The sequence below is a fragment of the Vipera ursinii genome (assembly GCF_947247035.1).
Source record: "Vipera ursinii genome assembly, chromosome: W".
Lineage (NCBI taxonomy): Eukaryota > Metazoa > Chordata > Lepidosauria > Squamata > Viperidae > Vipera > Vipera ursinii.
In genome coordinates, this window is record NC_139522.1 from 19081081 (window position 1) to 19107959 (window position 26879).

General features: G+C 46.5%; 1 protein-coding gene across 3 annotated transcripts in view; it reads right to left on the bottom strand.

The window, feature by feature from the left end:
* The window catches only part of LOC310648238 (dnaJ homolog subfamily B member 6-like), a 218535-nt gene that overhangs the window by 73230 nt on the left and 118426 nt on the right, over positions 1 to 26879 (bottom strand). For all 3 annotated transcript variants that reach the window (XM_083375988.1, XM_083375986.1, XM_083375987.1), the window contains exons 4-5: positions 12307 to 12363; positions 7951 to 8061 (exon numbers count right to left, since the gene is read on the bottom strand). In XM_083375988.1, coding sequence (XP_083232114.1) covers positions 7951 to 8061; positions 12307 to 12363 — 168 coding nt within the window. The remainder of the gene's footprint in view (positions 1 to 7950; positions 8062 to 12306; positions 12364 to 26879) is intronic.

A 26879-nucleotide genomic window follows, 5' to 3' on the forward strand; every position in this document is an offset into this window, starting at 1 on the left:
TAAAGAGTTCAGGGCGTGGCCTCTCTCTGCCTCCTTCCGAGAAGCCCCACAGCCTTCCTCTGTTTACTCCTACTTGACTGCCTCCTGCGTCGGGCGTCCTTGAACAGGGCCAGCTGTGGGTCATCTTCATCCACACTGCCAGGCTCACACAGCTGGGTCTCCATGGTGACCAAGTGGGAGGGGCCTGCCTGAGGGCTATCATCAGCAAGATCTTCAACCCCCTCAGCAAGCTCTTCAACACCCCCCTCCTCCTCTGAGTCGTCCGATCCAACTGCCGAACCCACAGGCTGACCCTGAATCACAACACTATCCCGCACCGCAGGGCCCTTCTCCCGGGTCTGCCGATCCGGATGCGGTCGGGATGGAAATTGTTCATGAAAAGCGGTCACCAACGCAGGGGCATGAACGGCGGTCGCGTCTTCCCAGGTGAAGTCCTCTGGTCCGTAACCTTTCCATTCAATCAGGTACTGGAAACGACCTTTCAGCCAACGGGAATCCCTGATGCTGGCGACCTCGTACTCGGGGGTGCTGCCTCCATCATGAGGTCCTGATGGGGGAGGTTCCGCTCGGCGGAGTGGACAGGCCGGTTGCTCGGGGACCAACAGAGACCGATGAAAGACTGGGTGCACGCGCAGGGAACGTGGCAGAGTTAAGCGATAGGCGACCGGATTGATGACAGCCTCGACTGGGAACGGTCCTAAATATCGGTGATCTAACTTTCTCACCAGCCGTGTTGACGGTAGGTTCCTGGTGGACAACCAGACCCGATCTCCCACCGATAGTGGAGGCGTATCCCGTCTTGACCGATCAGCAAATCTTTTGTAATCGGCCTTGGCCTTCTCTAACTGACGTCGCACCAATCGATGGATCACCTGTAACTCTGCCATGAAGTCGTTCGCTGTCGGCTCCGGTCAGTCCACGGGAGAAAGGGGGAAAAATCGGGGGTGATATCCCACATTGGCCAAGAACGGTGTCATCTGTGTGGAGGTATGCTGCAAATTGTTAAATGCAAACTCAGCTATGGCCAGATAGTCCACCCAATTGTTTTGCTGCAGATTGACGTAGCAGCGCAGATATTGTTCCAGGATACCAATGACCTTCTCGGTTCCCCCGTCAGTTTGAGGATGATGCACGGACGAGAGGCAAATCTTGATATCCAACGCATGCATCAACTCCTGCCAGAAGCGGGCTGTAAACTGGGCCCCCCTATCAGAGACGACTCTATCAGGAAGGCCGTGAAGCCGAAACACCTGCTGAATGAACATACGACTAGTGGCGCGGGCTGACGGTAAGCCGCGACAGGGGATGAAGTGCGCCATCTTGGTCAGCATGTCCACCACCACATACACTGTCGTAAAACCAGAGGATGGGGGTAAATCCATCAGAAAGTCCATGGACACAGCCCCCCAGGGTCTTTTGGGTGTTGGCAAAGGCTGCAGTAATCCAGGCGGGGCCCCTGTCGCTGACTTGGTCTGCCTGCATGGGATGCAGGAGGTAACATAGGACTGGACGTCGTGTCGGACTCGGGGCCACCAGAAGGTACGGGAGACCAGGTTCAGGGTCTTGAACAGGCCAAAATGCCCCGCCGCCGGGTTATCGTGACACTGGCTGAGGATGAGTCCCCTGAGTGGCCCTCCTGGAACATAGAGCCGGTCACGATAATACAAGACTCCATCCGTGACCATCCAAGGAGAATCTGGCCCCACCTCCTCCTTCCGGTGAGCCACCCACACCTCCTGCTGCTGTGCCTCCCAGATCCGAGCCCGTATATCAACCGGCTCCCGCACCGCAGCAAAAGACTCGACGGGGATCACTGTCCTGGGCAGAAGCTTGTCTTCCACTCGGGAATATTCGGGCTTCCTGGACAGAGCATCCACTCTTTGATTGTGCCCGCTAGGTATGTACCGAACCCGGAAGTCAAACCTCGCAAAGAAAAGAGACCACCGGATCTGGCGTTGGTTCAAATTCCGAGCGGTCTGCAGGCTTTCCAAATTCTTATGGTCTGTCCGGACCTCGATTTGATGCCGCGCTCCCTCCAGATGATGCCTCCAGGCCTCGAACGCCGCTTTGATGGCCAGCAGCTCCTTCTCCCAGATTGTATAATTGCGCTCCGAAGGGTTCAGTTTTCGTGAATGGTACGCGCAAGGGAAGAGGGTACCGCTGGGCGTCGTTGCCTGGAGTAACACCGCCCCAATGGCAATGTCGGAGGCGTCTGCCTCCACGACAAACGGCCGTTGCGGGTCAGGATGCTTCAAGATGGGCTCCTTCATGAAGGCTTCCTTCAAAATCTGGAAAGCCCGTTGTACTGGAGCGTTCCACTGGAACCGAGTCTTCTTCTGCAGGAGCCGGGTGAGGGGGGCTGTCAAGGCAGCAAACCCAGGGATGAAAGTTTGGTAATAGTTGGCGAACCCAAGAAGTCGCTGAACATCCTTCACGCGACGTGGGGGTTGCCAACTCTGCAAAGACTCAACCTTACTCGGCTCCATGGCGATGCCCTCAGGAGAAATGCGGTGACCCAGGAAATCGATGGTCACCCGGTAGAACTGGCACTTCTCCAACTTGGCAAACAGCCGATGTTCTCGGAGTCGCTGCAGGACCTGATGGAGATGCTGATGGTGCACCTCACGCGACGGGGAGTAGATCAGGATGTCATCCAAGTAGATCACGACAAACTGATCCAACAAATCCCGGAAAATTTCATTCATGAAATGCTGAAACACGGCGGGGGCATTGGTCAGGCCAAACGGCATCACCGTGTACTCAAAATGTCCATAGCGAGTACCAAACGCTGTCTTCCACTCATCACCCGGCCGAACCCTGATGAGGTTGTAAGCTCCACGCAGGTCCAGTTTCGTGAAGATCTTAGCCTCCCGGAGTCGGTCCAAGAGTTCGGGGATGAGGGGCAGCGGGTAACGATTGCGCACCGTGATGGCGTTAAGTTTCCTATAATCGCAGCAAAGCCGTAATTCGCCCGACTTCTTCTTGACGAAGAGCACGGGTGCAGACACTGGCGAGGATGAGGGCCGGATGAAACCGCAAGCCAAATTCTTCTCCAGAAAGTCCCGCAATGCAGCCAACTCGGGGTCCGACATGGAATACAAACGCCCCACTGGGAGAGGCGCATCAGGGACTAAATAAATGGGGCAGTCATAGGGCCTGTGCGGGGGTAATTGATCCGCCTCTGTCTCGCTGAACACATCAGCAAAGTCGGACAGTTCAGGAGGCAAGAAAACCCCTGGGGAACCCTCCACCTGGCCGGCACAGATATGGCGGGAGTGGTCCACACACTGCAAGCTTGGGAAGGTGACCAAGTTCTGTGACCAATAGATCTGTGGGTCATGCGCCCGGAGCCACGCCAGTCCCAGCACCACGGGGAAATGCAGATCTGAGGTGATATAGAACTGGATGGCCTCCACATGGGAACTGATGGCCATACATAATGGTTGCGTGGCGGCCGTAATAGGCCCAGACAGGAGCACTCGACCATCGATAGTCTCCACTAACATGGGCGGATCCACTGGGCACTGGGGAACAGCCCATTTGGCCACAAATCCTGAGTCCATAAAATTTGTGGTGGCCCCAGAGTCAATTAAGGCATGGACTGGAATCCCCTCTGGCTTGCCAGGAAGGATCAGACGTGCCTCCAAAATCAAATGCCGTGGAGGTCCACAGGCAGCATCGGAAAGACGTCGCTCAGTGTTGTTGTGGGACGCCCGATCTATCACACCGTCTAGATCGGGCTCGGGGCGTTTCCCGACAGAAAAGTAGGGGACTTTCTCGGGGCAGGCTCGGTCACTGATGCCCGCTGTCGCTTCTTTGGGCAAAAAGCAGCCAAATGCCCAGGGTCCCCACAGTAAAAACACAACCCCCCCGATCGTCGTTTGTTCATTTCAGTCACCGATAGACGAGACCTGGCGGCACCCAGCTCCATTGGCTCCTCCCTTTGAACTGGGGGCTCACGCACAACAGCGGCTGCAGGGGTCTGTGGGGTGGCACGGCGACTCCTTCGCTGCTGCAACCGAGCATCGATCCGCAGGCAGAGATGGATCAGCCCATTCAGGTCTGAGGGAATATCCACACGGGCCAGCTCATCCAACATCTCCTCCGACAATCCATCCTGGAAGGCATCCACAAGCGCAGCCTCATTCCAGGCGGAATCCTGGCTAAGCAGCCGAAAATCACTGATATAGCCCTGCCTCAGAGCTTTCAGGCGTCAAGTAGCAGTCTGCGTCTTAATATGGTCCTCATACATCAGACGCATATGATCACAAAACCCCACAAAGTTGTCCAACAATGGGCTAGGTTGAGCCAGCAGAGGCGTGCCCCAACGAGCTGCATCACCTGAAAGAAGGCTTAACACAAACCCCACCTTATCCCGGTCAGTGGGGAAATCAGCTGCTCTCACGCTGATAAAGAGCTGGCATTGTCCCAGGAAAGCAGGAAACAGTTCTGGAGTGCCTGTAAATTTATCCAGCATTGCAACTTGGCATTTTCTCCTGGGTGGGGGTGATGGTGGGGGTGCAGCATGAACCTGAGCTTGCAGTTGAGTCACCTGAGGTGCCAGCAAAGTGAGTTGCTGGGTGAGCTGGGCATTCTCAGCACGTAGCTGCTCCATAATATTAGTAAGGGGTGGGAGGCTGAAAGCAAACTGTTCTGTACCAGCCTGCTACCGGCCTTGCAGAAAAGGCAACCCATTTACAGACAGCAAGAGGCTGGAATACGTCTGCCAAATTTATTACAAAAACAAACAAGACACGAACCAAGATACCGGAGCTTTGAAACACTATCTGAGCGGTTGCTTTCAGCAAACCAGCCCTCCCAAAACATTCCCTTTATAAAGAGTTCAGGGCGTGGCCTCTCTCTGCCTCCTTCTGAGAAGCCCCACAGCCTTCCTCTGTTTACTCCTACTTGACTGCCTCCTGCGTCGGGCGTCCTTGAACAGGGCCAGCTGTGGGTCATCTTCATCCACACTGTCAGGCTCACACAGCTGGGTCTCCATGGTGACCAAGTGGGAGGGGCCTGCCTGAGGGCTATCATCAGCAAGGTCTTCAACACCCCCCTCCTCCTCTGATTCGTCTGACCCAACTGCCGAACCCACAGGCTGACCCTGAATCACAACAGTATGTATGTATGTATGTATGTATTTATTTATTTATTATTTGGATTTATATACCGCACCTCTCCCGAAGGACTCGGGGCGGTGTACAGGGCAATTAAAACACTATATACAACACATAATATACAAAAATTAAAATAAATTAAACCAAGTAGCCCTAAACAATAAAACACATTCTAAAATGTAAAATTTAAAATTTAAAATCTAAAATCCCAGTCCCTCAGTCCAGGCCGGCAAGTTCAAATAGCCAAGTCTTCAGGTCGCGGCGAAAAGAGCAAAGGTCGGGAGCCATCCGGAGCTCAACAGGGAGCTGATTCCAGAGGGCAGGCGCGCCCACAGAGAATGCTCTCCCCCTGGGGGCCGCCGGTCGCCATTCCCTGACCGACGGCACCCTGAGGAGGCCCTCTCTGTGGGAGCGCACAGGACGATGGGAAGTTAACGCCGGCAAAAAGTACTCCCGTAAATAATCTGGGCCCATGCCATTTAGGGCTTTATAGGTCATCACCAGCACCTTGAATCTCACCCGGAAGACAACTGGAAGCCAATGCAGCTCGCGGAGCAGAGGTGTTACATGGGAGTATCGGGAGACCCCCATCACAACTCGCGCGGCCGCATTCTGCACCAGCTGGAGCCTCCGAGTGGTATTCAAGGTCAGCCCCATGTAGAGAGCGTTGCAGTAGTCTATCCGAGAGGTCACAAGCTCATGAGTGACTGTGCGTAGGGCATCCCGGTCCAAATAGGGCCGCAACTGGCGCACCATGCGAACCTGGGCAAAAGCCCCCCTGGTCACAGCTCCTATATGATCTTCTAAAATGAGCTGTGAGTCAAGGAGGACACCCAAGTTGCGAGCCCTATCTACGGGGGGTAAAAGCTCACCCCCTATAGATAAAGATGGAATAGAATGGACAACCCGAGATGCCGGTATGCACAGCCACTCGGTCTTGTCGGGATTTAGTCAAAGCCTGTTCCTCCCCATCCAGACCCTCACCACCTCCAGGCACCGGGTCATAACGGCAAGGGCATCACTGGGTTGATTTGGGGTGGAAATAAAAAGTTGGGTATCATCAGCATACTGATGATACCCCACCCCAAAACCATGAATGATCTCACCCAGCGGCACTGCTGAGGTGTTATGGAAGACCAGAATGCTTCAATAGCGACCTTCAGCTCTTCTGCATTGTTCGGTCTCATGTCTCTCATTTTTCTCTTGGCAATGCCGCATAGATTCTCTGTGGGGTTCAGGTCAGGCGAGTTTGCTGGCCAATCAAGCACAGTAATCCCACGGTCATTGAACCAGGTTTTGGTGCTTTTGGCAGTGTGGGCAGGTGCCAAGTCCTGCTGGAAAATGAAGTCAGCATCCCCATAAAGCTTGTCTGCGGAAGGAAGCATGAAGTGCTCCAAAATCTCCTGGTAGACGGCTGCGTTGACCCTGGACTTAATGAAGCACAGTGGACCAACACCAGCAGATGACATGGCTCCCCAAATCAACACAGACTGTGGAAACTTCACATCTTGCAGTGTGTGCCTCTCCATTCTTCCTCCAGACTCTGGGTCCTTGGTTTCCAAATGAGATGCAAAAGTTGCTCTCATCAGAAAAGAGGACTTTGGACCACTGAGCAACAGACCAGGTCTGTTTTTCTTTAGCCCAGGTAAGACGCTTCTGACGTTGTTTGTTGATCAGGAGCAGCTTGACAAGAGGAATACGACATTTGAAGCCCATGTCCAGGATCCGTCTGTGTGTGGTGGCTCTTGATGCACTGACTCCAGCCTCAGTCCACTCCTTGTGAAAGTCCCCAACACTTTTGAATGACCTTTTCCTGACAATCCTCTCCAGGCTGCGGTCATCCCTGCTGCTTGTGCACCTTTTTCTTCCACACTTTTCCCTTCCACATAACTTTCTATTAATGTGCTTTGATACAGCACTTTGGGAACATCCAACTTCTTTTGCAATTACCTTTTGAGGCTTTCCGTCCTTATGGAGGGTGTCAATGATGGTTTTCTGCACAACTGTCAGGTCAGCAATCTTCCCCATGATTGTGATTCCTACTGAACCAGACTGAGAGACCATTTAAAGGCTCAGGAACCCTTTGTAGGTGTTATGGCTTAATTAGCTGATTAGAGTGGGACACTTTGAGCCTAGAATATTGCACCTTTTCACAATATTCTAATTTTCTGAGATTGTGGATTTGGGGTTTTCATGAGCTGTACGCCATATTCGTCACAATATCATGGCTTGAACTATCTTGCTTTGCATGTAATGAGTCTATCTCATATATTAGTTTCCCCTTTTAAGTTGTATTACTGAAATAAATGAACTTTTTCACGATATTCTGATATTTCGAGTTTCACCTGTATAAAGGAATGTACACCTGAATGTAATTTACTATTCATATCAAACAGAGTCAAAAAGTTAAACTTATTCCAAATATGTTCACACTGGAAGGCATTAGAACTTGTATCTAAAATCTTAAAATATACTGCTCAAAAAAATAAAGGGAACACTTGAACAACACAATGTACTGTATTTAATAGTAGGATGTCTTATTTTGTGTTCCCTAATCATTTCCAAGGACACCATTAAAACTAATTTGGAAATATTTTTAAAGGATTACACAGATATATACTGCAGCCGATTGCACAAATCTTCAGCACTCCAAAGTATCAAATTAAAGAAACCAAATCAGTTTTTGAACATATGAAGAGGAGCTTTTTGCCAACATACATAGAAAACCAGAGGATTAGAAGCAGCAGTTATGAGGATTCCTACAAAAAAAGTAAAATTTTCAATATTTTACATATTCAGACTCCCCAAAATTTAAACGTTAAATACTCACCAAAGAAATCAAAAGAGAATGGGTCTCTTCCACCAAAGAACTCCCTGAAGACATCCTCTGGATTCCGGAATGTAAAACCATATTCAAATGGACCGTCAAAATGACATCCACCTACAAAGAGAGTATTCAATATTACATTTTTCAGAATATCAAAATATTCATTATATAATTTAGCAAGAGCACCATCATTTCAATGATTAATTAGTATTGTACTGTATTTCTTGGATTTTTGTCTTTTTATAAAGTTCAGGATAGCATTTGATCCTCTTATTTTCCTTTCTCAAAATCCTTGCTACATTAGAGATAATAGAAAGATGATAGGAACTACAGAAATAAGGATCTGAATTAGATTTATTTATTTATTTATTTTATTTTATTTGTATACCGCCCTTCTCCCAAAGGACTCAGGGCGGTGTACAGGGCAATAAATACCAAAAATACAAAATACAAAAGTTAAAAACAAATTAAACAATTGTGCCCGAATACAATAAATTAATTAAAACAGTAATTAAAACCCCAAACCCATCAGGCCAGGCCGGCTTGTTCAAATAAATAAGTTTTTAGATCACGTCGGAAGGAGCGCAGGTCGGGAGCCATCCGGAGCTCAACCGGTAAACGGTTCCAAAGATCTGGCGCGCCCATAGAGAATGCCCTCCCCCTGGGGGCCATCAATCGTCATTCTCTGACCGGTGGCACCCTGAGGAGGCCCTCTCTGTGGGAGCGCACTGGGCAGAGGGAAGTTGATGCCGGCCGCAGGTGCTCCCTTAGGTACTACGGACCCATGCCATGTAGGGCTTTATAGGTCATTACCAGCACCCGGAAGGCAACTGGAAGCCAATGCAGCTCACGGAGCAAAGGTGTAACATGGGAGTATCGGGAGACCCCCAACAAAACTCGCACGGCTGCATTCTGCACCAGTTGGAGCCTCCGAGTGGTCCTCAAGGGCAGCCCCATGTAGAGAGCATTGCAGTAGTCTAACCGAGAGGTCACGAGCGCATGAGTGACTGTACGCAAGGCATCCTGGTCTAGATAGGGCCGCAACTGGCACACCAGGCGAACCTGGGCGAAGGCCCCCCTAGTCACAGTTACTATGTGATCTTCTAAGGAAAGCTGTGAATCTAGGAGGACTCCCAAGTTGCGAGCCCTATCTACGGGGGGGTAATAACTCACCCCTCATAGTAAGAGATGATAACATTATATTTCGGAGTCGCCCTTACAATCTACCCCAATCAGTCCCACTTATGCAGATCTTAACCGGATCATTTTGTTTAAATACTGTGCTACGTTGAATGTTATTTTCAAGTTCTGGCCGGACATAAGGTAAGTTATTTTGATATGGGGATCCCAATGGGTCATTCGTTTGGTATATAGACCAAGATACCTGTCTCTCACCCTCTTGTGCAGACAACAGTCAAATAGGATGTGAGCCAGGTCCTCTACTTCTGCTGCTCCACAAATGCAGAGACGCTCATTGTACGGTATAGCATGAAATCTCCCATATCTGACCATTGTATCAAGCTGTTCGAATCTCGCTCTCGTAAATATCTCCCTAAGATGTTTTGGGAGTTGTAACTTCAAATAACTGTCCACTTGAAAAGTACATTTGTATTTACTCAGCCATTTCAAGTTACCCACCTTACTAAGGATAGCTATATCAGTTTGTGCTTCTATATCCTTAATTCTTTGGGCAACTCTTTTTTTAGATTGTTCTCCTGTTACGCAAGAAACAGGAAGGCCACAGCTTCTTACAAAATTTGTTAGTTTGGTGATCCAGGAGATTTGTGATTGCAGTTTTATTTGCTCTAGTAGGCATAATTTGGGGAGTCTATCAGTCTCCATTTCATTAACTTTGCACCAGTAGTTATAAGCTCTAATTTTAGATAATGCCTGAATTGTATGAATTCCCAATTCAGATCTAACTGCTGCAGCAGATGTTCTTGGATCTACACCCAAAATACATCTCAGATGCTGGGACTGTGTTTGTTCTAAAGCTGTCGTTGAATAAAGACCCCAAATTTCTGCTCCATACAAGAGCATTGTTGTAACCTTAGCCTTATAAACTTTGAGTAGTGGAGCTAGGGACCCTAGGTAACTATGGTTCTTTAGTTTGAGCAATAAATTCAAATGGGCTTTTGCTCTAAATGTACTTCGTTGAGGATGGCAGGCCCAAGATCCAGTCTTGGAAAAAGTTACCCCCAAATATACAAAGGTATTAACCTGCTCAATTGGTTCACCATCTAATTGCCACTTATGTCTCTGATGGTTTCTTCCAAACACCATTATTTTCGATTTGGATTTGCTAATAATTAGGGAGTGTACCATGGTATCCTTCATTAACCCTGGCAAGTCATTGATGTATAAATTAAATAATAATGGGGCCAGGATACACCCTTGCCTTATCCCTTTATTTGTGTGAATCCTGTTAGTCAGGGCCCCATTAACCCCATACCGCACCCTCAAACAGGTACTTGTGTAAAGGGCTTTAATCAAAGCCAGGAGTCTGGGTTCTATTTTAAGAGATGTCAATTTACTCCATAGTACATCTCTATTTACCATATCAAATGCTGCTGTAAGGTCTATAAAAGCAGCAAACGGGTCTCCTCTTATAGGCATATTTGGCAATTAGATGGTTCAAAACAAAGCAGTTATCAATAGTAGATCTGTTCTGTCTAAAACCTGCTTGTTCTTCTGTGAGGATGTTGTTTTCCTCTACCCAGATTTCAATTCTGTTCAAAAGGTACATAGTAAGAGATGGAATAATCTGAATTTCCCGAGATGCCGGCACACACAGCCACTCAGTCTTGTCAGGGTTGAGCCGAAGCCTGTTCCTCCCCATCCAGACCCGAACCGCCTCCAGGCAACGGGACATCATGTCGAGGGCATCACTGGGGTGGTTTGGTGTCGAAATAAAAAGCTGGGTATCATCAGCATACTGATGATAACCAACTCCAAAACCACGAATGATCTCAAACAGAGGCTTCATATAGATGTTGAACAGGAGAGGCGAGAGGACCGACCCCTGAGGAACTCCACAAACGAGAGGCCTTGAGGTCAACCTCTGTCCCCCTGCCAACACCGACTACGAACGTCCCAGGAGGTAGGAGGAGAACCACTGAAGGACCGTGCCTCCCACTCCCAAACCCCTGAGACGCCGCAGTAGGATACCATGGTCAATGGTATCAAAAGCCGCTGAGAGGTCTAATAGGACTAGGACAGAGGAACAACCCCTGTCCCGAGCCCTCCAGAGATCATTCACCAGAGCGACCAATGCCGTCTCCGTGCTGTGCCCGGGCCTGAAACCCGATTGGTACGGGTCCAGATAGTCAGCTTCCTCCAGGAACAAAGGGAGCTGATGTGCCACCACACTCTCTACAACCTTCGCAAGAAAGCGAAGTTTGGAGACCGGATGGAAGTTGTTTAATACAGCTGGGTCCAAGGCAGGCTTCTTGAAGAGAGGTCTCACCACCGCCTCCTTCAAGGCGGCAGGGAAACTACCCTCACTCAAGGAAGCAGTTATCACCGCCTGGAGCCAGCCTCATGTCCCATCCTGAGCCGCATAAACCAGCCAGGAGGGGCACGGGTCCAATAAACACGTAGTGGAGCTCAGCTTCCCCATGATCCTGTCCACATCCTCCAGAGTCACAGGATCGAACTCCTCCCAGATAACATCAACAAGACTGCCCATGTCCTGATCATCAGACTCGGCCCAGTCGGAGTCCAAACCGGTCCGAATCCGAGCGATTTTGTCCGACAGACAAAATTAAGCACCTAGGGCGGAACCATCTCGTTGGTTCAACAACCCCACGACGGGGAGTGGCAAAACGGAAGAACAACCGCAGGAGATGATGATCGGTCCATGACAGGGGCATGTTAGTTAGTAACTGTTAGTTACAGTTGAAGTAGACTACTGAAATCAATTAAACTTGATGCACATTTATCAGAATCCTGATTTTTCTAAGCCTGGAACTATATTTAGATCTCCAACGTCCTACTCATATCAGTACAAGCCTATTAAAATGCATTTATAGCTCTATTCCACAATCATTTACTTTTTTAAAATTTTTATTGAATATTTTTTACAGAGTAAAACAATACAAATTTTAAAAAGAAGAGTAGAGATAAGTGATAAGTAAATTAGAAATAAATAAAATAAATGAAAAGGAAAATGAAAAGATGAAAAGAAGCAGCTTCCAATCTTCTTCACAGCAGTTATAAATCCATTTATATTTTATCTTCTCTAAAGTTATATCATGGCTCTCTTCTTTCCATATTCTACCCTAATAATAAAATCCATAAATAGTTCCAAAAACAATTACATTAGAGTAATAGGAACAGCAGTAGTAAATCTGTACATACCTCTGCCTCCGTTTAATCCTTCTTTTCCATATTTGTCATAGAGATCCCGCTTTTTAGCTGCAAAGAATTGGAAGCAGTTGAAATGCAAATATACAAATCCAAGGAAATTGTCTTGATGAACTCACATTTGCTATTTGATCTGTTTTAGTGGATTTCCTTCCAAGGACAGCAACCCTATTCAGCAAACTTCCCTGTCTTTTAAAACAGGGCTTTTCAACCTTTTTACCGATTGTACCACTTTTAGGATAAGGCAATATTCGAGTACCACCAGTCGCCTAGCAAGGGGTCAAAAACTTGATGACTAAAAAAAAGGAACAAAGTGATAAAGTACAGGCAGACCTTGACTTACAACAGTACACTTAGTGTCTGTTCAAAGTTATAATGGCACTGAAAAATGTGACTTATGACCATTTTAACACTTATGACCATTGCAGCATCCCCTGGGTCATGTGATTTACATTCGGATGCTTGGCAACTGATTCATATTTCTGATGGTCACAGTGTCCCAGGGCCATGTGATCCCCTTCTGCAACCTTTTGACAAACAAAGTCAATGGCTGGGGGGCGCTTTGGGGGGGCTGTGGGGGGATCCAGGGGACTCCAGTGGAGGGGGGGATTGGGTGGGCACCAGGGCATGGTCCACCAGAGGAGCCTCACCGTCCCTCTTTGGCTGCGAGGGGGACTCCCAGAGGGTGGTGCGGGCTGCCCGGAGCCCTGGGCAGCGAAGGGCAAATGCCCAGCCCAGCCCTCAAGCTCCCAGAGCACCAGGACCCTGCAGCTCAACCCAGTAGCCTCCTTGCCTTGTCATCAAATGCCACTTTTGCTAGTAGTTTGTGACCACTTAAAACATTGAGAAAAACCACACTCAGTTTATCCTGTGCTTGCATTTAGTGGGGGCGTCCACAGACAACAGTACAGCAAAACTGTCAAAATTGTGGCTGTGATAGTTGATCAGAGCTCCTCCATTTTTTATGTGCAACAGCTTTAGCGTTTAGGAACAGATAAACCTATATGCAGGTCAAGAAGCAACAGTGAGAACTGGACACGGAACCACTGATTGGTTCAAAATTGGGAAAGGAGTCCGGCAAGGCTGTATACTGTCGCCCTGCTTGTTTAACTTATATGCAGAGCACATGATGAGAAAAGCAGGGCTAGATGAATCAAAAGTTGGAATTAAGATTGCCGGGAGAAATATCAACAACCTAAGATATGCAGATGATACCACTCTAATGGCAGAAAGTGAAGAACTAAAGAGCCTCTTGTTGCGGGTGAAGAAGGAGAGTGCAAATGTTGGGTTGAAACTTAACATTAAGAAAACCAAGACCATGGCATCCGGCCCTCTCAATTCCTGGCAAATAGATGGGGAAGAAATGGACGTAGTGACAGATTTTATTTTCCTGGGCTCCAAGATCACTGCAGATGGGGATTGTAGCCAAGAAATTAAAAGACGCTTGCTCCTGGGGAGGAAAGTCATGGCAAATCTAGACAACACGCTAAAAAGCAGAGACATCACCCTGCCAACAAAAGTGCATATAGTCAAGGCTATGGTCTTCCCAGTTGCAATGTATGGCAGTGAAAGTTGGACCATAAGAAAGGCTGAGCACCAAAGAACTGAGGCCTTTGAACTATGGTGCTGGAGAAGACTCCTGCGAGTCCCTTGGACTGCAAGGCGATCAAACTGGTCAGTCCTAGAGAAGATCAACCCTGACTGCTCTTTAGAAGGCCAGATCCTGAAGTTGAAATTTAAATACTTTGGCCACCTAATGAGAAGGAAGGACTCACTGGAGAAGAGCCTAATGCTGGGAAAGATTGAGGGCAATAGAAGAAGGGGACAACAGAAAATGAGGTGGCTGGATGGACTCCAGAGCTTAAATGGACTCCAGAAGATGGTAGAGGACAGGAAGGCCTGGAGTAACGTTGTCCATGGGGTTGCGATGGGTCAGACACGACTTCGCAGCTAACAACAACAACAAAAAAAGAGGCTCTCTTGTAGGGATCCTGCCTTGGTCTAATTCAGACTGGAAATATAGCAAAGGAAAATATTTTTCCCCATTCTGCTTTGTCCCGTTTTCCCCACTGGAAATGGCTGTTAGCAACACACAAGGAGGGGATACTTTCCTAAGAGCTCACAATTCAAGAATATCAATGTTAACTTGGATTGCCAACAAAGTTCTGTCTGTGACAAAACAAAACACAAAATTGCTTTCTCCTTTGAACTGGGGCATTTCCAAATAAATTGCTCCTTCCTTCCTTCCTTCCTTCCTTCCTTCCTTCCTTCCTTCCTTCCTTCCTTCCTTCCTTCTTCTTCCTTCCATCCATCCATCCATCCCAGCCTACATGAGTCTTTGTTATGCTCACAAGGAAACCCCTCTTCCAAGAAACAGGCAGGAACCGCAAGAAAAAAACAACCCCTTTTATTCTCACAGGCTTCACATTTTGACCCCTCCCCCCATTGTTGCCTCTGCGTTGCTCTCAGCTCACCTCTCCCAGACTGGTGTATGGGTTTGTGTGTGTGCGCACGGGTGGGAGTCTCACCCCTTGCAACCCCACGTCCTCAATAGAGACGTTCTGCGATGGCAGGCTGCAAACTTATGAAAGCTGGGTTTTTTTGAGTACTTGTTTCTTTTTCTCAATGTGCCACTGATTGTATTGCGCCCAGCCCCAATCAGCTCCCGCCCCCAGCCTCGTGAAAGGCTGCAAAAAGCTCCCATCGCAGCTTCTGTTCTCTCTCCTGTTTTTTACTCCCCAATTTCACAGCATACAGCTGCAAGGAGTGAGACACACACACACACCATGCACACACACAAACACGTGCACGGGTCTGGGAGACGTGAGCTGAGAGCCACGCAGAGGCCCTTCAGGCACAAAGGGAAACAACGGGGGGAGGGGGCAAAATGGAAAACCTCCTGCCTTGAGCCTCAGACAGCTAAAAAAAATAAACCTGAGGAGCACTCAGAAGGCAGTCCCTTTCCCAGCTCCCTCCTTCCTTCCTTCCATTTCCTTCCTCTGCGCTCAGGAAGAGATTATGGGAGGGGGAGAGATTGCCAATGCTGTCGGTGGCCATGCTGCCACCAGCCGTAGCTATCCCAGAGGCAGGGGCAGTCCCGGTGAAAGGGAAGCTTGGTGGCTGTGAGGCTAGGTCAGCAATCAGGCATGGTGCTGATCTACTGGTGGGGCCCATCAAAGCTGGAACGCGCTCAGCCTTAGATCCACAGGGAGCCCTGGAGCCAGAGAGGGGCCCCTATTATCTGTACCCTGCCCCCTGGGTGTGCACAGAGAAGGCAGCAAGCATGCAAGCGCTGGCATCCTGAGGGAAAGGGAAGCGCTTCTCTTGCCTTTTTCTTTCTCAGTGGTCAGCAGGGATGCCAGGCACTTGCCGCCGCCTCTTCGCGTGCCCAGGGGGTCAGGGGGGCAGCCCCTTGCTGGCCCTTTCCTGCCAAAACCTCCTTTTTTTTTTATTGAAAAGTTTTAAAAATACAATTTTCCTTTAAAAAAACCCCTTCCCCCCTCCCTCCTCCCCTCCCTACCTCCCCCCTTCCCCCCCTCCTCCTCCTTTTGTCTTCAGGGCACATCCAGCTTCCAAAGTCCCGATCAGCTGATTGATCAGTCAATCCAAAATGTTAATAAACCTCAAACCTGAATATTTAATAAAGCAAAAGTGAGGTTTCGGCTTTCTTAAGAGAATATCTATGTGTGCACAATTATTGGACAACTATTACTGTGCAGAATTATGCAACTAAATGAAAAATGAAAATTTATTGGATCTTCCGGGGCTGAGGTCACAGCAGACAAGCGGGTCCTGGAATATCTCTTCGGATCGCAGCTTGTTTTCCCGATACTGTGCGGCTCTACATAGCCATCGCCAGCTGGGGATCAGCAGGTGAAGAAGAGAGGACGCTCGGCAATTGCAGGGAACTTGCAAAATCCCTGCTTAGCAGTGAGAAATCCTCCCGTGGTGCCGGTATTGAGAGAAGGCACCTGAAGAATGGCTGCCCTGGAGCTGTGACTCAGCAATTTAGAAGGAAGCTACTGACGTTCCAGGCAGAGTTAAGAGTGAATATCAAAAGAGAATGAGAATCCTCCCCTTCGTTTGTTGATCGTTTGAGAGGTGAGCAGCGTGAAGTATTATCCAGCCTTAATTGATTAAAGCCGCAGACAACAATACAGGCTTTTAACAATAGCCGCCTTAGAGAGACTCACAGGCTGATTTGAGGATTCCAGTTACTTCTTTGGTGTTCTTCTTCGATGGACAGACTCTTTCTTTAAATTTTGATAAGTGTTTTTTTTTCTCCTTTTGAAATATCTGGGATCTGGATGGTGACTTGTTAATTTGTTAATGCATAACAGCCTGGAGACCCCCTTTTCTATTTGATCTGGCATCGGGGTTTTTTTTCTTTCTGCTTCTTTCTTGGAGGTTTAACATCGTAACATTTGTCAGCAGAGAAGAGAAGAGGAACTGAACTGAACTGAATTGGACTGCCACGCTCCCTTGAAGAATAAGGAATTTAAATATACTGAACTGGGTTACATCCCCCTTTTTTTGAATATTGGCTTATTCATATTATTACTTATTTCCTTTCTTTTTTGCCATTGATAGGGCCTATTTACTATATTCTCTCTATATTTTTCTTTTTATGCCTTATATAATAACAACATATTTAACCCCTATTTTAATAAACTTAGAGAAGAAATTAGGTGATTAGGATAATATTGAGAGTAGGAGGTGCTTGGGGAGGAGTCTTGGAGATTGAGTAAGTGTAGGCTATTTTGGAAGACCACCAAAGAATAATAGAAATGGCGACCATAACAACTTTTGCCAAGAAGAAGACCATAGTGCCTGTGCCCACTTTCAGCCCCCGTCCGACGAATCACCAGGAAGAATGAGTCCGGAACGAGAGCTGGTTCTCCTGAGCCACGTTTATTAACCTCACAGACACTCGAAGACGATCGAAGTCAGCGTTGATTTCACAGCACAATCAACGCTGTTAAGTAGCCGGCAGAACCGACACCCACCACCACACCCTTAATTGCCTACCCACGCCCTCACCCTACTTAACTACCACCCCCCTTGGCTCCTGCCTTTCGTCACCCGCCCCCAGGTACGTATCCTCCCCGTCCCCGTCCCACCACCACTGCAGCCGGTAAGCCACCCCCCAGCCCAGACCGCTCTCCTTTTCCCCTGAGCCTCGCACGGCCTCACCTCCCCCCTCAGGTCCCCAAACCGCCGTGAGTTGCGCCGTTTGGACCATCCGCCGCTGGAGCCTAGCACACAGTCCCTTAGCACGCAAGGAGGCCGGCAAAACAACGGAACGCGTCGTCTGCGGCCCTGCCGCCTCCTGGACCGCCCCGGCGCCCCTCCTCCGTCTGTTGCTCGGCTGCTGGGCAACTGCCGGCTGCGCCTCCTCACGGCTGCTCCCCGGCCTTCCGGACGGCCCCGGGGCCGCTGGGCTCCTCCCCGGCTCGTCGGGAGAACGTTGGCGCTGTCGGCCGCTCACGTGGGCCGGTGGGTTGCTGCGCGGCCTCTCCGGATGACAGGCGGGTGGCTGCCGAGCCGTCTTGGCACCTGCGCTCCTCCCTGGCTCGTCGGGCGAATGCGGGTGCCGGCGGCTATTCCTGGGGCCCGGTAAGTTGTTCTGCGGCCTCACCATGCGGCGGGCGGGCGGCTGCTGGGCTGTCTTGCCGGCTGCGCCCTTCCCCGGCTCTTCGGGAGACTGCGGGCGCCGGCGGCGGGTCTCGGGGGCCGGCAGGTCGCTCCGCGGCCTCCCCGAATGTCGGGCATGCCGAGCCCGACACCCACACAATCCCCGTCAACTACACCCCTGACAGCTTGCAAATTTCCGGATGAGACAGTGACAGGGAATAAAGACGCTTTATCTATACAGGGAGTTCAGGATATGTTTAAGTCACTTCAAGACTTAATGTTGAAAAATCAGGAGACTACAGCTATAGGATTTGAGGAGTTAAAGAGGGAAATGAAGGCTGAGATGGGTAACCAGATGGAAGGTTTAAAGGGAGAAATAAGGAGTATACATAGGAAGCTCCAGGAAATGCAGACAATGGTAGTGAGTCAAGAGGAACGGATCCAGGTGGTAGAAACGAGAATGGATAAGACAGATGTCAAAGTGGAAAGTATGGAACACCGGCTGGTGATAGCTAATAAACGCCTGGAGGATGAAATAATTGCCCTTGAATTAGATAAATCTGCCTTCTTCCTACGTTTACAAAACATTGAAGAGGACCGAGAGGAGCAGTTGGAAACTATTGTGACAGAGATTTTGGCTGGAGTGCTTGAGGTGAACCCACAAGAGATGTTGAGGGATATAGATGACGTATTTCGGGTTTACACTAGTTATGCACGTCGAAACAAACTCCCGAGAGAGATACATGTCCGACTGAATAAAACATCAGTGCGGGAGCAGGTCCTAAGGAAAGCAAGAGAGAAGACTATATCCTTTAAAGGAAGATCAGTAATTATTCTTAAGCAGCTACCAAGAAGAGTGAGAGATCAGAGGAAAAAATATGATTTCCTAACAAGTCAGTTTAGGAAATTTGACATTCGCTACCGATGGCTGATTCCAGAAGGATTGGCTTTTATGTGGCAGGACAAGAGATATCGTATTGATAACTTACAGGATGCCCATGTATTTTTTGAATCTCAGTTCAATCAGGAGAGTGAGGAGGAGTTAGAAGGCAAAAGCCAGGAAGAAGTTCAATTAGATTCCAAGGGGAGAAGTGGAGGATTAAAAGAAAAGAAGAGTATAGATAAGGAAGATGCTGGGGAATTGGGAGGCTCGGGCCCTCAAATGGAGACACGGTTAGCAAAAAAAATAAAGAATACAGCGAAGCAGTGACATTCAGGAAGAGGTTCGCCTTTTTTCTGTCAATATTAACGGTCTTAATGCTCCTACTAAGAGGAAAAAAACTTGGTCCAAACTCTGTAAATTAAAATATGACATAATTTGTATCCAGGAAGTCCATATCACTAAAAGTCAACAGAATGTACTAGCGTGTCCAAAATTGGGGGAAGTCTTTGTGTCCCTGGCAGAACAAAAGAAAAGGGGAGTAGTGATTTACGTCCGGCGAAATATTGAGGCCCACTGGGTGTATTCAGATACAGAAGGTAGAGTAGTGATGGTAGAACTTCGATTGGCTCAGAAGAAGATCTTATTGGTAAATGTGTATGCACCAAATTGTAATCAGTGTGCCTTTTTTCAAGGTTTATATAAAGTAATAGCAGGGTTAGAATACGAGCATATATGCATCGTAGGAGACTTCAATGCAATAGTAGACGTTGATAAAGACTATACCCCGGGGCAACATTTACTTAAAGGGGTAAAAAGAACATTGCCTAAGGTGTGGGATCAAGTGAGGGAGGAATTAGGTATATGTGATACATGGCGAGATTTTCACAGGGAAGAGAGGCAATATACTTATTTCTCTCCCAGGCATCATACATGGACCCGAATTGATATGATATGGGCATCCCATGAATTGAAAGAGATGGTTAGGGAAATAGAGATTACGACTAATGACTGGGCAGATCACAGCCCGTTAGTTTTGGTTTGGAAAGGAGAAAAGAAGAGGTATAGATGGACAATGAGAGCAGCTCTTTTAAAAGAAGAACAATTCAAAAACTTGTTGAACCAGGAAATGGGATACTTTTTTGAGGAGAACAGAAGGGAAGATACACCAATTCAAATTATATGGGACACTGCGAAAGCAGTGATTCGAGGGATAGCAATTAAGTATTCGGCATATAAGTGGAAGAAAGAGAGGGTTAAGAGATTGGAGTTGATGGGAATGTTGACAGAGGCCGAGGAGGCTCTTCAGAAAGACCCATCCTCAGTAATAGCGAGGGAGAGGAAAGATATTACGCGACACGAGATTTCCCTCCTGGATCAACATGAATTAGCAGAGAAAATTCAAAGGAATAAACAATCTTTTTTTGAACATGCCAACAAGGCTGGAAAATGGTTGTCCTATAGGCTTAGGAAGCGAGCAATCGCGAGAAAAATAGAATGGTTACAGGATGGGATGAGAAATATGGTGGAATCAAATGATCAAAAGAAAAAGGTGATTCAGGAATTTTTTACTGCATTGTATAAGAAAGACCCAATTTTAGAAGAAAGGATTGGAAGTTACTTAGAAAGGGTGGATTTACAGGAGGTTCCTGAGAATGTAAAACAAATTTTGAATTCAGAGATCTCAGAAGGGGAAATAAAGGAGGCAATTAGGAAACAATTGAATGGGAAAACCCCGGGAACGGATGGACTCCTGGCGGAATTATATAAAGAGATGTTGGAAATGTTTAGTGGCCATTTAAAAGATTTATTTAATGAGGTTTTGAGTGAAGGGAAAATACCCCAGTCATGCACAGAGGCTTATATATCTTTGATCCCAAAGGAAGATTCAGATCATACCTTGGTTAAAAATTATAGACCCATTTCGCTATTGAATGCAGATTATAAAATTTTTTCCTCAATTCTGGCAGGCAGGCTTAAAGTTTTCTTAAGAGAATTTATACATCCAGATCAGAATGGTTTTCTTCCAAATCGGCAAATAAGAGATAATTTGAGAATAGTAATGAATACGTTGGAATATTATGAGATGCACCCTAGCAAACAGTTGGCAATGATGTTTCTTGACGCTCAGAAAGCATTTGTCATGGTTAGTTGGGAATTGTTAATATGTCAGATGATTAAAATGGGATTTGGACCAAATTTTGTAAGAGCTATACAAACAATTTACACTACGCAATCTGCCCGAGTATTATTCAATGGTGAAATGACTGGGAAAATTGATATACAAAAAGGTACGAGACAGGGATGCCCCCTTTCACCTCTACTGTTTATTTTGACTTTAGAACCACTATTGGTCATAATTAGGCAAAATAATAATATTAAAGGATTAAAAATAAATGATCAGCAATATAAGCTTCAAGCTTTTGCTGATGACTTAGTTTTTATTTTGGAAGACCCGTTGGAATCAGGCCCTAAATTATTGGAGGAAATTAGTGCCTTTGGAGAAGTAGCAGGTTTAAAGATTAATCGAGATAAAACTAAATTTTTGGTAAAGAATATTGGAACTGAATCCAAGGTACAATTACAAGAGGTGATGGGGATCCAAATAGTTAAAAAAGTTAAATATTTAGGTATTTGGCTATCTTCAAGGTGTCCATCTATAAAGGAATTAAATTATCAAAAATTGATGACTGAGATGGAGAAGAAATTAGACAGCTGGAAAAACATTCAACTCTCAATCCTAGGACGAATCGCAGTGATTAAGACTCATATTTTGCCAAAGTGGTTATACCTATTCCAAACTGCTCCTGCAAAACTAGATAAGAATTTTTTTTAAAAACTAGAACAGATAGTTGGTAGATTCATATGGAATAATCGAAAGCCGCGTATTAAAAGAAGAACGCTGCAGGAGCACAAAACAAGGGGAGGCCTGGGGCTCCCACATTGGGAGCTGTATTACCATGCCTCTGCCTTGGCTTGGATTAGGGACTGGGTTGTGTTATCTAGAAGGAGGGTGTTAACTATTGAAGGATATAACTTAACACAGGGATGGCATGCCTATCTCTGGCCAAGGAAGGATAGTCAATATAAAGTTTTCTCTAATCATTATATTAGCGATGTATTGATAAACTCTTGGCGTATGGTGAGAGGGTGGATCTATACAAAGATACATGGCTGGTTTACTCCTTTGGAAGCTGTAACTTATTCAACGTTACACAATCCAGACAGAAACTATAGGTATAAAGATCTCATAGATCTGAGAGGCAATCTTAAATCCAGGGAGGAGTTACATTCTGGGGGTATAGAGTTGGATTGGTGGTCGTATTCTCAAATGAGCTCAAGGTTTAATAGGGATAAGCAGGAATTTGGAATCAATATAATCCCACAAGAATTAGACAAGATTTTATGGGGAAGTGATGCTAAATTTTTATCTAAGACCTATAATCTACTTTTGTTCCATGGGATGGAAGGGGGAACAATAAATGACGTAATGAATGCCTGGGGGAGAAATATTGGTCGCACTATAGAATTAGAAGAGTGGGAACAAATTTGGAAGAAAAATATAAAATTAATGTTAGCAACAGCATTTAAAGAAAATATGTACAAAATGTTGTATAGATGGTACTTAGCTCCCGCACGAATTTCAAAAATGTTTCCCAATGCAAATGACAAATGTTGGAAATGTGATTCTGCCAGGGGCACTTTCTACCATCAATGGTGGACTTGTCCAAAGGTTAGGCGTTACTGGACCAATATAAAAAATTGGTTATTTCAAATAACAGGATATGATCTTCAATTGGACCCAGCTATTTTCCTCTTGGGGATGAAGCCACAAGAAGTACCAAAAATGTTTGGTATCTAGTAATACATATTACAACAGCGGCATGTATGATTTATGCGCAATATTGGAAGACGATGGAAATCCCAACAGACTATCAAGTAATAGAGAAAGTATTACTATGCGCAGAGTCAGATCGAATGACATATATTCTCAAAGGGAAAAGTGAATCACTTTTCAATAAAAGTTGGGACTCCTGGTATTCATGGTTACAAAATAGAATATTTAATCTCAACGGGGGAAATACCAGATGATTGTGTATTTTTATTTGAGGTATAGAATCTGGAGATATATACAATTATAGATTTCTAATATTTGGTAATTAAAGGTTACTTAGCCTGGGATCCACGAGAAAAAGAAATTAGGGGTAGTATTACACTCCCTGGTCCTGTCTAATGTTGTTGTTTTTGTTTTTTTGGTGTCTAGGATGTCTTGGTGTTTTTCTATTTGATGCACTTTTCAGTACTTTGTAATAATGTTCTTGTTTTTTTATTTAAAATTTGTTTAATGAAATTTTTTTAAAAATATAAAAAAAATGAAAATTTATTTGTATCTGTTAAAGTGAAAATAATAAACAAACTGTCAAGTTCAGAAAAAACTCCATGCTGTTTCAGGTTTTCTTTCTTTCCTTGACTTGTCAACAGAGACAGGAGGGGGAGAATGGAATGTGGGTTGTATCTGCAGCTGTAGAGATTATTTTGGAAACTGAACGTTCTTTCTCATAATAATTTTCTGATGCTTAATTGGGTAATGTGACCTGCACTGTCAGGGTGGGAGACGGAGTTGTTATGCTTTGCTGTGCTTTGAATATAATGCTTTCGTGGCAATTTAATCAGAGCTTGACTTGGAGATCATTTCCTAATAAAGTCTGGAATTAGCGATTGCAATGTCTCAGGTGTGTCTGCTTTGTTGGGATCATCAGCCAGAGTGGTGACATTCAGTCAGGTCTCATTAAACTTCAAATTCTACTAAGGGGTCCTGAGCCCCTACACCCCATCTGGTCACCTCCAGAAGGGCAGTGAAGACTCAGGGGAAGATGCCTGGATGGAAGAGGAGGAAGGTTTCAGAATGGGAAGGACTAGTGGACTGGAGGCATTTTGCAGTAGGCAGCAGTCAGTTGAGCAGCCATGGAAGAGATGGTGTGACCTGGAATGGCGGGCAGAGGAGCTGGCTGGGAGCTGGGAGAAGATGCCCCAGGCAAGGTCCAGCCAACTCCTGACAGCCATGCTTAGCATGTCATCTCGATCAACTGCAGAGACCAGCCACTTAACCTGGACCTTTCCCCTTTGCAGAGGAGTGAGTACCAGAACAGTGGCCTGCACTCAGAGCCCAGTAGCCCCCATCGCTAAAAACAACCTTTGACGGGGACCCCAGAGAAGCTGGCCTTCTTCCTGAACCAGTTGTGGTCACACCTGGACTGTTTCAGGCAGATGTATCCTGACGACAAGCCCTGTATGGATGTTATTGTGGTGAACCTTGAGGGAGAAGCTGCGGAATGGGTGGCCGCCCTATACGACGAGAGAGCTCCCGAGCTGGGAGACCTGGACGCATTCTTGGGAGAATTCAGGGTTTGTTTTGACGACAACAGGCAAACCTGACATGCCGAGACTGAGGTCCGAACCATCAGGCAGGGGAGCAGAACTGTAGCAGAGTACATGAGAGTGTTCAGGAGGATCGCGGGGAGACTAAGACACTGGCCCAAAGGACTCCTAACCTAGTACTTCCGAGAAGTTGACTGGATTGATAAAACTAATTAAAAAGATTATGACACCGATGGAAAACTACTTAAAGGGGATAGATAAAATGGATATTATATACCTATCTAAAATAATATAAAACCATACCTAACATCTTTTCCTGAAGAACCCAGTTTTGAGCTTCAAAGATCTGCAGGAACAATGACTCAAGACAATACAAACACATTCCAGGAGAAAATATACACAAGGCTGTGACAGATTCAAATGATAATTGTTTCAAACTATAATGAGATTAGAAATCAGTTTGACAATATAAACGAACATATATCTAACTTAAACCTACAACTAAATGACACTCAAAAAATGACAACAAAGAATGAACAAACAAATCAGACAACAGAATATAAATTAAATGAAAGTGACTTAAAATAGAAAAGCTACAAATGAAGAAAACTACAGGTGAAACTCGAAAAATTAGAATATCGTGCAAAAGTTCATTTATTTCAGTAATGCAACTTAAAAGGGGAAACTAATATATGAGATAGACTCATTACATGCAAAGCAAGATAGTTCAAGCCGTGATTTGTCATAATTGCGATGATTATGGCGTACAGCTCATGAAAACCCCAAATTCACAATCTCAGAAAACTAGAATATTACATGCAATCAATAAAACAAGGAGTGTACATAGAACAATATCGGACCTTTGAAAAGTATAAGCATGCATATGTACTCAGTACTTGGTTTGGGCCCCTTTTGCAGCAATTACTGCCTCAATGCAGCCTGGCATGGAAGCTATCAGCCTGTGGCACTGCTGAGGTGTTATGGAAGACCAGGATGCTTCAATAGCTGTCTTCAGCTCTTCTGCATTGCTCGGTCTCATGTCTCTCATCTTTCTCTTGGCAATGCCCCATAGATTCTCTATGGGGTTCAGGTCAGGCGAGTTTGCTGGCCAATCAAGCACAGTAATCCCACGGTCATTGGACCAGGTTTTGGTGCTTTTGGCAGTGTGGGTGTTCTGTACCAGCCTACTACCGGCCCTGCATATAAGGCAGGGGGGTTGTCAAGAAGGCAAGAGGCTGGAACTAAGCCTGCCAAATTTATGGACACAAAAGCAAACAGAGCAAAACAAGACACGAACCATGAAACAGGAGCTATTCAAACGGTTGCCTTCAGCAAACCAGCCCTCCCACACATTCCCCTTTTAAACAGTTCAGGGCGTGGCGTCTCTCTGCCTCCTTCCGAGGTGCCCCATTGCCTTCCTCTGTTTACTCCTGCTTGACTGCCTCCTGCGTCGGGCGTCCTTGAACAGGACCAGCTGTGGGTCATCTTCATCCATGCTGTCAGGCTCACACAGCTGGGTCTGTGTCGTAACCAGATGGGAGGGGCCTGGCTGAGGGCTGTGTGGAGCCTCAATACTATCCTCAGCAAGCTCTCCAACACCCCCTCCTCCTCCTCTGAATCGTCCGACCCAACTGCCGAACCCACAGGCTGACCCTGAATCACAACAGTGGGCAGGTGCCATGTCCTGCTGGAAAATGAAGTCAGCATCCCCATAAAGCTCGTCTGCGGAAGGAAGCATGAAGTGCTCCAAAATCTCCTGGTAGACGGCTGCGTTGACCCTGGACTTAATGAAGCACAGTGGACCAACACCAGCAGATGACATGGCTCTTCAAATCAACACAGACTGTGGAAACTTCACACCGGACTTCAAGCATCTTGCAGTGTGTGCCTCTCCATTCTTCCTCCAGACTCTGGGTCCTTGGTTTCCAAATGAGATGCAAAAGTTGCTCTCATCAGAAAAGAGGACTTTGGACCACTGAGCAACAGACCAGGTCTGTTTTTCTTTAGCCCAGGTAAGATGCTTCTGACGTTGTTTGTTGATCAGGAGCAGCTTGACAAGAGGAATACGACATTTGAAGCCCATGTCCAGGATCCGTCTGTGTGTGGTGGCTCTTGATGCACTGACTCCAGCCTCAGTCCACTCCTTGTGAAAGTCCCCAACACTTTTGAATGACCTTTTCCTGACAATCCTCTCCAGGCTGCGGTCATCCCTGCTGCTTGTGCACCTTTTTCTTCCACACTTTTCCCTTCCACATAACTTTCTATTAATGTGCTTTGATACAGCACTTTAGGAACATCCAACTTCTTTTGCAATTACCTTTTGAGGCTTTCCGTCCTTATGGAGGGTGTCAATGGTGGTTTTCTGCACAACTGTCAGGTCAGCAGTCTTCCCCATGATTGTGATTCCTACTGAACCAGACTGAGAGACCATTTAAAGGCTCAGGAACCCTTTGTAGGTGTTATGGCTTAATTAGCTGATTAGAGTGGGACACTTTGAGCCTAGAATATTGCACCTTTTCACAATATTCTAATTTTCTGAGATTGTGGATTTGGGGTTCTCATGAGCTGTAAGCCATAATCGTCACAATTATGACAAATCATGGCTTGAACTATCTTGCTTTGCATGTAATGAGTCTATCTCATATATTAGTTTCCCCTTTTAAGTTGAACTTTT